Source organism: Strigops habroptila, chromosome 2 (assembly GCF_004027225.2).
Source record: "Strigops habroptila isolate Jane chromosome 2, bStrHab1.2.pri, whole genome shotgun sequence".
NCBI lineage: Eukaryota > Metazoa > Chordata > Aves > Psittaciformes > Psittacidae > Strigops > Strigops habroptila.
In genome coordinates this window covers 115,545,153-115,557,033 of record NC_044278.2, presented here as the reverse complement: position 1 = coordinate 115,557,033, position 11,881 = coordinate 115,545,153, and the positions used below count along the sequence as shown (strand labels likewise).

The following is an 11,881-nucleotide window of genomic DNA, read 5'->3' as shown; positions in this document are numbered from 1 at the left end:
TTTTCAGGAGCTTTATTACCTTCAGAATGAAACATGCTGAGCTTTATTCTTTTTGTGCAAGCTTATAATTACAATCACATCAGCTTGTGCCAGAGCTATTGCTTACCATAGAGTGCGGATGAATTGTCTGCTGAATAAAATCACTCATGCTGGACAAAACATTTCATGTCAAGATGCTGTCAGGCCTGTGATGTAGAAGCTCTGGCAGTGGTTCATAGCTACCTGCATCAAGTCTCTGGGTACCACTTGGACCAGCTCTAACCCCCATGATAAAGTAAGTGCTCGTCCAGTTCATCACAAGGGAGTGCTTAAAGAGCCAGTGATGCTGCAGTTTTGTATTATCTGGGAGGCTGTAGTAGAAACAACTAGTTTAATGCTTTATTTGTTTGAGCACTGATGTCTTAAAACCTTTTCAATGTTGTCTTTCCCTGTGCTCAGTGATTTGGGCATGAGTAATGCTGTCTTCCCCTTTATTTCTTCTACTTAAGCTATAAACATAGATTTACCATTTCCAGGCAGGCTACATTTCTTACTCCTGTTACCCCTAACAGATTTATCAAGTAGGATTTTATGTGCAATCAATAACATCTTCTGAACAGGCATAGCACTGGTAAGTGCAGGCACAAGCACTTGGGCTCACCCTAGAGCCTGCGCTATCCCGTCTGAAGCCACCCTGTGCAGTTCTGGAGCTCTGACTTGCTGTCAAACACAGGGTGAAAGCTCAGCTGGGCAAGTCAGCAACAGCTTATAAATTATAGAATCATAGAATGGTTTGAGTTAGAAAGGACCTTAAGATCATTCAGTTCCAACCCCCTGCCATGGGCAGGGTCACCTCACACTGGACCATGTCGCCCAAGGCTCTGTCCAGCCTGGCCTTGAACACTGCCAGGGATGGAACATTTACCCCTTCTTTGGGCAACCTATGCCAGGGCCTAAGCACCCTCACAGTAAAGAACTTCTTCCTTACAAAGTCTATATAGTGTTTTCTATTACCGTTGTGTCCCTTTGGCTGTGCCAAGAAACCCAGCACAGGAACCTGTGTATCCTTCACGGCACAGCATTGCTGTGCTCTGCAGTGGTGGCTCAGGCTGGTGTCACTGGCACAGCACTTCAGTGACACCATTCACAGGTACGATGCTTGAAGTTACTTTGATCATCAAATTATTAATTCTGCTCCTTCTTGCTATAACTGGATGTTCCTTTTTCTTCTTTTTACATCTAGGATCCAGGGACTGCAGAGATCCAGGCTTGGCCTGTAAGAATAAACCTTGAGCCTCTTGCCACCACCATCTACTGCTGCAGCATCCTTAAACGCTGGGAAGAACAACTGGGTTGTGCTCAAGTATCTTGCTGGGTAGGACACGAAGGAGAAAAGAGGGTTTGCTGGTTAAGGTCTTTCAGTGATGGCCACAGGTAGGCTCCATGCTCCTTAATGTTGGGCAAGCCTTTGAACCTGTGCCTCTATTTCCTCAACTGTAAGAAAGTAAGTAGTGAAAAAACCCAACCCAACAGTGACTGCTATGGAGAAACTTCTCTAAAGTGAATTTACGTGTGCAGCCATGGGGAACCATTTTCTCTGGTCAGCCTGTAGGAACGCCTGCAGACTCAGCACACCAGTACCCTTGGTAGCAGCTACTGTAGCTCACTAATACCCTGCTCAGCTGGTTTGATTTCAGATACTCTTCCCTCTCAACTTCAAGGAGTAACCTTGCGAGGTGTCCTTACTCAAGGAGTGATCCTGGCGTGCAGACCACTGCCGTGCAGGAGAGCTCAACAGGCCCTGGGCTCTTCTCATGATGAAAAGACAACACTGCGCTACAAGACTTCACCCGCCTGTACTTGATAAAGTGAGAGCTATTAAATACCCAGTTACAAAATTCCTTAGTGCACATTCTAGAGTTCAATTACAGTAAAATTGTAAGTGCAAATTCTGGTTTTCCCCCCATCTCTGTGGTGCAAAGATCTGCAAATAAACACAACTCATCTTAGGAATATATATGCCAATAGGTGCATAAACAATTACTAAATAGCTTTTCTTCTACTGGCTCCTTCCCAAAAGTTTTACACATAATTAAAAAGAACACAGCATAGATATATCCATTTTTAGTGTTTTGGCTTATGGGAAAAAGGGGTTTGTGCTTGGAAGAACAACTCGGGAGACCAGCCAGCAGCCCCTCCAGATATCCCCCCTGAGTAACGTGCACTTGAGAGGAGAGTCTTGCCTTCCAAAGGGGAACAAGTCTCCAGGTCTGTATCATTGAAGAACAAGGCCTTGGTGACACCAGCAGATACAGGAGTTGTTAGAACCCAGGCTGTGTCCCCAGGGCTTAATCTCTCATTCTGCAAGCATGCATCATTCTCACTGTTCTCTTTGCTCTCAGAAGCAGGGTTCCTCCCAGTGTGCCCACAGGTCACCTGCACGTCAGGAGCCAGCCCAACTGCTTTTAAATGTAAAGATGCAGATGGCTTCAACCTTTTGTTTGCAGAAGGAGGGATCCAATCCTCACAGCTGGCAGGCAGCTGGCTGTTAAGGAACTGCTGTGACACAGAGCTATTACTTTCTTTGTCTTCGCTATTACTTGGTCTTTTATGTTTCGCTAACCTGCCGGTAAACTGCTGCAGCAGTGTGTTTTGAAAGGCAGACCTAGATCGCTTGCATTTAGAATGGATCTTCCTGGGATTTGTAGGGGTGAAGACAGTGACAAAAGAGCTTCTTTCCCCAACAGGCCACAGCTTCTGGAGAGGTTTTGCCATAGGAGTGGACTGTGAATATGGAACAAAGTCTTGAGCGCTGACTGAATCGCACTGTGCATCACAAAAGAAGGATGTTACTGGTGTACTGTGCTTCCTAAAAGCAGGAGGGGACCTGTATCGGGATGAGCTCCGTTTTGAACGGTTACAGGAAACATCTCCAGCATAAAGCACCAATTCAAGAGCTGAGACCTTTTCTGTCAAAGTATCATCTTCCTTTATTAAAGAATTACCTGATTTCTTTAAGAATTCAACAGGTTTTGCTACGTCTCTTGCACTTGCATCAAAGAGATCAGCAGAAGCATCGTAGCTGCCTTCAGGGAAGATACTGTTCCACAGCGTCTCTCTCCCATTAACACTTCTGAGGGTGTTTTCTGACACTTCTCTCAATGGTTTTAATTCTCTTTTATAAATCCTTCTTGTATTGCTGGGCATTGCTGCATTAGAGTCCCATGTCCCTGTGAGTGTAAGATCTGGTCTTTGGCTTGGTGTAGAAGAAGAGTTTTCTTTATTTTCCCAAGCAGCTAAGCAGCTATCACGTGCAGAATGCACACAGGGAGCTGCCTCGCTCCTCTTTACACAGGAGGTTTCTCCATGTTTAGCAGCACACTGATTAATAAAAGACCAAGATGACTTTGAAATGTCATTATTTGCTGCTTTGGACTGCACATACCTGCTCTCGGAAACAGAAGGCTCTGGTGTAACTGGCAAGGACTGTGACAGAATAGGTAGATGAAGGTTAGGCATAAAGCAAGATTCTTTGTCAGATAAAGCACTAGAGGAAGACTCACATTGTGACACCTCATCACTCTGAGGATTTGCATGTGACTGAAGACAGGCAAACATCACATTCTCCCAACTATCACTCTCTGCTGGTGGCAAGAGCTTCCTGGAGACACTTGCTTCAGGCAAATCAGCAGCTACAAGGGTTTGCCTGGGACATGATTTGTTAAGATTTATGCCCAACCTGCTGCTTTCCAGAAGGGCAGGCAGATGTTTGCCTGCATCTACGTTGGGTGATGTTATGATGCTCTTGTCTTCTTCTATTCTGGCTAAAAATTCATCTAGGCTTTCCGAGAACGGGAGCTCATCCCAAAGCACAGAGTCCACCTGAGATACATTTATGTGACTAGAAGCTGAGGCATCTTTCTTGTATAAAAGGGAGTTGTGGGATTTTTCTGGGCAAGAATAATTTCTACCATCAGTCTTTGGGTAAGTGCTTTGTACCCCAAGTTCCAAGGGATGTTGTAACAACCTGGAACTGTTTCCATGTGAACACTCAGTCTCTGAAGAGGATATTCTCTCTAATTTATCAGTTGCAGAGATACTGTCACTCCAATTAGGCTGTGAACTCAACTCATCATGCTCCTCTTTATCCCCTTCCTTCACAGCAGAGCTGCAAAATGGTGAATCCCAGATAGTTTGATTGTTTAGGCTCACACTGCACGATTCTGCAGGGACAGGCCTCCCCTCTTGTTCATGCTGTTCACTCACCAGCTTTCCCACTTCCAGAGTGGGAAAGTCTTCCGCTGTTACCCAAGCAACAGATGAAGTCAGGCTGAAGGACTGCTGCCAGGACCCTAAAGAACCTTCTCTGCCACTAGACTGAGCAGAGCAGGAGTTTCTGCTCAGGCTAGACACGGTGCTGAGCTCACTGACAGGTTCATCTGCTGGAGCTGCTGACGTGTCAGGTGAATCTGAGCTGTTACTACAGCTCCTGACTCTTGCTGACTGCAGGAGCCGATGGAAGTAGCTGATAACAGTAAAGCCAGTAACAGCAGCATTTGGCAGGAAGAGCTGGCAAGCTGTAAGGGTTTTTGTACTTCTATTAATTCTGGAGCAGTTCTGCAAGATGCTGCTGGCAGCAGAATGGCCTCCATCTTCCTTTGCCCAAGCCTGGTGGGGGGGGGGGGAGATAAAAAAACCCTTAGTACAGTATTTTGGGATAGAAAAAGAAAGAGAAAAATTAACACGTGTCTTTTAAGCCAGGCTTAAATCTAGGTCTAATTTTTCGTCAGGATCTGCAGGGAAGAGAATACAAACCAGGCTGTCACACAAAGCAGTACTCCCTGGGAAATAAGCACTGGCAAGGGCTATAAAGGGCATCACAGCGAGAGGTTCTTTGCTTGCTGCAGTTACACAGAGTTTGGGAGCTGGAAAAACAACCAAGAGTTCTAAGAAAGAACTTCACTGAAAATACCTTCCTCACTTTAGGGCACTGGGTGCTTCCGGGCTGCCCCCAATGCAGTGCTGTGCAAATGGCCAGCTGCCTAAGGCCAAGGCTTTTCTCTTACATGGGGCCAACAAGAAATCTGGAGAGGGGCTTTTGAAAAGGTCATGTAGGGACAGGACAAGGAGGAATGGCTTTAAACTGAAAAAGGGGAGATTTAGATTAGATATTAGGCAGAAGTTCTTCCCTGTGAGGGTGCTGAGGCGCTGGCACAGGGTGCCCAGAGAAGCTGTGGCTGCCCCATCCCTGGCAGTGTTCAAGGCCAGGTTGGACACAGGGGCTTGGAGCAACCTGCTCTAGTGGAAGGTGTCCCTGCCCGTGGCAGGGGGTTGGAACTGGATGAGCTTTAAGGTCCCTTCCAACACAAACCAGTCTGGGATTCTATGATCTTCTCAGATTTATTTGGAGAGTAGTGCTTTAAAGGAGCTTCAGCTGCAATTCTTTATAGAACCTGCTTCTTTCCACACAGAAGAATGTTTTCATTACATTAAAAGCAAAGGGAATTTTCTAATGTCTTGAGGAGTGGATGAACCCTTTTTCATCTCCCCCTCAATGTCTGGCAATGCCAGAGAGGCCAAAAAGCAAATATAGCTGTCTTCAAGTTTAACAACGCTCCTGCTTCCTGAGTCTAGGCAAAGGCTGAGGATGAAAGCTCTTAAACAAGCTTCAAGGTAAATATGTTATATTGATTGTGACTTTTACCTGTGAGAGCACAAGCATATGCACAGCTGAACAGAGATACACTGAAATGTCTACAGCCAAAGGAAGAATAAATGGTCTTTGAATGTGTGTTCAGTCCTTGTGTGTGCAGGAGCAGCCACAAGGCTGTTGATATGTTGGATTATAGTTGTAAAAGCGTCAGATCTGGAGACCTGGTGAATGGTTCCAGTTAAATAAAGTTAATCCATGAAGTCCTCCAACTTCCATCACTTAAGAGGCTGGAAAACCTCAACTCAGATACAAACCTCATTGTACCTGTGGGAGAGGAAAAGCACCTGACAGGTAGGATTTAGTTCACAGACTTTATAATATGAATGACTCACACAAGCACCACTTGAAGAGAACTTAGAAGACTGTCTCCATGGAAATATTACTAAGAACTAATATTTCAAAGTCTGTTAAACACATCAAAGAGCCACAGATACCTCTGTTGAACAGCTGTATTTTATCAACATTTTAAAACATGCTCTTACATTGTGAAATATCAAAATGCTGCAAGGGGATGTGTTTCTCCTTACATTCCAGACACCAGGAGACTATGCAGCGTGGGAAAGGTAGGGCAGTGCTTGAAAAGACAGTCTGTTTCTTGCTTGAACTGTACATGGTTTTTTACAGACTCCAAGCTGTTACAGGAGCTGGCACTGCTCAGGCTCTCTGAAAAGCAGCCCTGACAAGCTGTCAAGCTGACTACTGCCACTCAAGCTGACTTTTGGATGTGACTCATTTCAAACAACACAGGAGTCTGGGGGAAGAGGAACAGAATCCTCCCCATGTCCTAGCCCTAAATTTTCTCAAATTGCCAAAAGATGTTGTACATGATGCTTTGATAACTCAGTTTATGCCCCCAACTGGCTACAAGCTAATGAAAAAAACTCATTACAAGCGAGTAATGTGGATTAAAAGTTACCTTCACTCCAAATATAAATCTTCTTCCAATAAAACAGGTTTCCACTGCTTGAACTAATGCTGCTTGAGTTGCATCTGTGTTTGTTTCTTCTGACAGCTGATTGAAGTCTTGAATACACCTTGAGTAAAAACATATAGAAGTATTGGACCAACAGAGGAAGCCTGGCATAGCATTTTAGCTGTAGTATTGGTAGGACACATGCTAAAGAGAAGATACTGTGGTAGCTTAAGCTAAACATGGAATGAAACCAGGAAGCCAGGAAGCTATAAATTGGATTGTTTTGTTGTTTGTGAAATAGAAGAAAGCAAAGCAACCACTCTGAATAGGTTTAATATACACAGGACTTTCAGGTGTTCCCTGTGTGGCTGTGATTCTGTGTCAACACAATGTATAATGCTGTCAATGTGCTGCTATGGCTTACACATGCTTCCTGCTCGCACCTTTACAGCAACAGCAGTATCCATACTCAGGCACACAAATAACTCTGGTGTTCAGAACTGACAGTAGTGCACCAATGTAGAATGCCTGTCATGAGTATGCTATTCATGCTGCTAATGTGGGATTTTAAAAGCGTTCAGCATTGACCCAGTGATAACACCAGACATTGGGAAATAACAGAATAGAGAAAGAAGCAGTGGATGGATCTGAATATCCTGTCCTAGCAGTTTCACATACCACAAAGTCTGAAGCTTATCATGTGGGTGGTTGGGCTCTGAGGACTAACAGGTTTTCTTAGAAATCCCTTATTTCTAAAGGCTAATCTGGTCATATTGAAGAAATGTCATCTTTTTTTTTTAAATCCAAACTGTTAAAAACCAAACCCAAAACAAAAAACCCCAATGCTCCATCTTTACCTTAAGATTCTTCTAAAATCCTGACGAAAAAATATGCCTAAATCTCTGGCAAAGCAAACTTACTTAGAAATGTGACATTAGACAAAGGAATTTCAACCATCTCAAAGGCAGAAGGACACAAGAAAGAAGCCCAACCAACCAACTCGTGAAGCTCACTTAGCAGGTAAGTAGCTGCCTTCACTAGACAAGTGAAGGGTCTCTTTTACTATGTAGAAGTAATCCACCTCAAAATGTCAAGATTTCAAGAAGAAACCAAGCTTCAGTATTTTCTCAAGGTGATGGGTACCAAGGAAATGCTGGAAGGGAGCATTTTAGCAGCTTCTTCCCACTCGTCTCCCCCCACCATCCAGGCTCATCTCTAGTTTTTCAGGCTGAAGAAAAAGCAGCAGCTCTATAGTTAGTTAGAAACAATTCCTTCCTTACCTCTGCAGATTATCTGCGGTGACCCCAAAGAATGGATCTAAGCAACTTCCAAACACGGTGATGTCAAACAAATCATTAGTGTCAGCAACCTTTAGGGACAATCTGTATCTGCAGCTTGCATCTTTAGCCTCACCTGTGAAGCCACATTTTGGACAGTTAAACCTGGCAAAAGACAGTAAGAGGATAAAAAAAGATTGAATACATGAGCTTCTGTTAATCTCTGCTGAGGTAAGAACTTCTCTGCAGCTGAAAGTATTACTACTATAATGCATCAAATATTCCATTACAAACTACATGATTATTTCTTATTCTTTACTCCCTGCGGCATTAATCTTACCATAAGCTGGCTCTATCATGTCAGAAGCCCTTTGGCTTCTTCCACCGATGTATTAAATGCTGGCCTGCTGTGAAGTTGGAGAGAGACAGTGGGCTTTGAACGACTTGTTTGGGAGCGATTTTGAATTCCCCACACCCCCTTTATTTCACATTTCATTCTGGTTTGGGATTTTTCCTTCCTGCAGCTTTAGTTTAATACTTAGATTTAAAAAGTCATTAGGAAACAGCACTGTTATCTTTCACTCCAAGATTTGAGACAACAGATATTGTTGCTTTACAAAGGCAGCTCGCTCCTCCCATTTAGTGCTGACATTCATTGATGTACAGTTCTTCTGTGTGTCATAGATTTTACCTAACAGTGGGATTAAAAAGTAAAGTGAACACACAGTTCTGGACACACAGTAAGTGAAAGAGTCTTACAGGACTACCTGATGAATTGCACATCTAGAATGAGAAGAAATGAAAAAGAAATCAGGATTTGGTTTGGAGGGACTTTCTGTCTATGCTTTCCAACATGGGAACAGCACTGGAGAACTGGATGGACTGCAGGGGATGCACTTGGAAGCTGTTAGCACAAATCATTTATTCTCCTAAACTCTCCTTTGATATTGCTTGGCACTGAACACAATAGAACTCTTGATCCATAACAATCTCCAAGCTGCTATTGGAATACAAAGAGATCTGAATAGCGACAAGGAACATAAATATGTGAAATTAGCACTTATTTCTATGATGGCTGGATATGCACTAATTTGTTTTAACTTATGTTCAGCTAACAGATATTCCCGAGGCCTGTTACAGTTCCTGATCCGCCCCAAAACAGGACGTACCTCCTAGAATCCAGTATCAGCCTAGAAAAGCAGTTTTGACAGGCAGGGTAGATGAAGCAGGAGTTCTGGATGGAAATTACAGAGGCAGCCAAGAGTTCTCTCACACTATTCATGTGCTACAGCATCACCTGAAACAAGTCAAAATGGTTCAAAGACTTCTCTTTTTATGAACTGTTAATATTTACTGCTTTTAGTTGGTCTGTTTGAACATTTTGAAAGGCAGCCTTCAGGAAATTATGATCTCTGTTTGAAAATGGCAGCCCAATTGAAGCAACAGCTATTACTACCCTTAGTTAACCCTTTAAGGAGGAAAAAATAGAAGAGAAGATAGGTAATAAGAAGAAAGTTCATGATATTTACACACCACTGCAGATAAGACATGCAAATTCCCACTTGTATTTAGGAAATCCTTACCAGAACTATCCTTAAACACAGCCCTCCACCACATCAGCTTCTGATTTTTGCCTTAATTTAGAATGAAGTCAAAACATGGGGTTAAAAACTGAAATTAATCTACACTTGTAATTATCATAGAATCACAGAATGGTTTGGGTTGGAAAGGAGCTAAGCTCATCCAGTTCCAACCCCTGCCACGGGCAGGGACACCTTCCACTAGAGCAGGTTCCTCCAAGCCCCTGTGTCCAACCTGGCCTTGAACACTGCCAGGGATGGGGCAGCCACAGCTTCTCTGGGCACCCTGTGCCAGCGCCTCAGCACCCTCACAGGGAAGAATTTATTCCTTATATCTAACCTGAACTTCCCCTGTTTAAGTTTGAAGCCATCACCCCTTGTCCTGTCACTACAGTCCCTGATGAGGAGTCCCTCCCCAGCATCCTTGTAGCCCCTTTCAGACACTGGAAGCTGCTCTGAGGCCTCCACGCAGCTTCTCTTCTCCAGGCTGAACAGCCCCAACTTTCTCAGCCTGTCTCCATACGGGAGGTGCTCCAGCCCCTGATCATCCTCGTGGCCCTCCTCTGGACTCGCTCCAACAGCTCCATGTCCTTTTTATGTTGAGGACACCAGCACCGTACACAATACTCCAAGTGAGGTCTCACGAGAGCAGCGTAGAGGGGCAGGATCACCTCCTTCAACCTGCTGGTCACGCTTCTTTTGTTGCAGCCCAGGACATGGTTGGCAATGACTTTGAAAGGAGAGGATGTCCAGAAAAATCTCTAAACAACAACAATAATAATCATGCCCTTTGAGCCAAAAGGACAGCTCTACCATATTTACCATGAATTTCAACAAAGGAGCTGTATGGATCTGACAAAATAAATGATGAACTAAATGTTTAAATTAATTTTTATTCAGTATTACTTTCCTGCAGAATTAGACTACCTTTATTATTAGTACCCCATCCAAAATATCAAGTTTTAGGAAACATCTCCTATTTTAGAAAGCTTTTTTTCTCAGCAGATCCTAGAAACACGTAGACAAAAATACCCTAAAGTACCTCGAACCACAGACTTACAAATTAAAAGACCAAAATGTTCTCTACAGCTGAATTAAAGGACACCTTAAAAACCCTTATTTGCAAAAACTTTTCACTGTTCTCTTCATTGTCGTTCCAGATCTTGTGAGACCCCACTTCCAGTCCCGTGTTCAGCTCTAGGGCTTCCAACATAAGGAGGATGTGGAGCTGTTGGGGTGAGTCCAGAGGAAGCCACACAGATGCTCCAAGAGCTGGAGCAGCTCTGCTCTGGAGCCAGGCTGAGAGAGCTGGGCTGGTTCAGCCTGGAGAAGAGAAGGCTCCTGAAGGGGAGACCTTAGAGCAGCTCCAGCACCTAAAGGGGCTACAGGAAATCTGGAGAGGGGCTTTGGACAAGGGCCTGTAGGGGCAGGACAAGGGGAATGGTTTTAACGTAAAGGAGGAGAGATTTAGATTAGACATTAGGAAGAAGTTCTTCCCTGTGAGGGTGCTGAGGCGCTGGCACAGGGTGCCCAGAGGAGCTGTGGCTGCCCCATCCCTGGCAGTGTTCAAGGCCAGGTTGGACACAGGGGCTTGGAGCAACCTGCTCTAGTGGAAGGTGTCCCTGCCCGTGGCAGGGGGTTGGAACTGGGTGAATTTAAGGTCCCTTCAACCCAAACCATCTGTGATTCAACACCCTTGAGGTCTCACCGATGTTTCTGCCGGTCCCTGGTGCCCCCTAGTGACCTCCGTGCTTTAAACACTTCCCCCCAAACCAACCAAACTCACACGGCTTGTTCACGGCTCTCACAGCGCATTTTCCCCCCTCACCCCGCAGCTTTCTCCCGCTCTATCCCCGGCGGCCCACAGCGAGCAGCCGGCCCCGCGGGGCTCAAGGCCCGGGGGGCGCTCCCTGCCTTCACCCGACCCTGGCTGCTTCAAGCTGAGCTCAACACCCACAACCTCTCCGCTCACTCCCGCATTACCGCTCTTACCGACGCGCCTCTTCCAGCGCTGTCACCCTCCGACACCGAGCCGAGCCTCCGCCTCCCGCCCGCGGGGACGCGCTGTCACCCGGGCGAGGGAACGGGGCAGCCACCGGCGCCGCCTCCCGCCGGTGCCCGGGATGGAGACGCCGGGAGGTGCTACCGAGGCCGCGTCCCCCCTGCTCAGCCCCGGCCCTGAGGGGAGCCCTGAAGACCGAAGTGCCGCCAAACGACGAGTACGAACGACGTGCTCCTAGCAGCCAATCGCTGTCTCTGTGCAAGACGCGGCAGCCAATCGCTGTCTCTTTGCAGGACGCCGCAGCCAACCGCGACAAGCGCGCCTAAACTCCCCTCTACTCCGCAGCCAATCGGAAAGCCCCGCTGCTTAGTGCCCACCCTCTCCACGTGTGTCACACAGCGGCCCGGGCGCACGCGT

At 45.7% G+C, this 11,881-nt stretch overlaps 1 protein-coding gene across 1 annotated transcript; it reads right to left on the bottom strand.

Annotated features, from left to right (window-relative positions):
• On the bottom strand, positions 1-11,563 carry DDIAS (DNA damage induced apoptosis suppressor). Its single transcript, XM_030477241.1, has 5 exons — positions 11,455-11,563; positions 9,052-9,179; positions 7,886-8,047; positions 6,609-6,726; positions 1-4,647 (listed from the first exon to the last, which is right to left on the bottom strand). The coding sequence occupies exons 2-5, from the start codon at positions 9,162-9,164 to the stop codon at positions 2,104-2,106; spliced, it is 2,937 nt and encodes a 978-aa protein (XP_030333101.1). The 5' UTR covers positions 9,165-9,179; positions 11,455-11,563; the 3' UTR covers positions 1-2,103.
• Between the last annotated feature and the right edge of the window lie 318 nt (positions 11,564-11,881).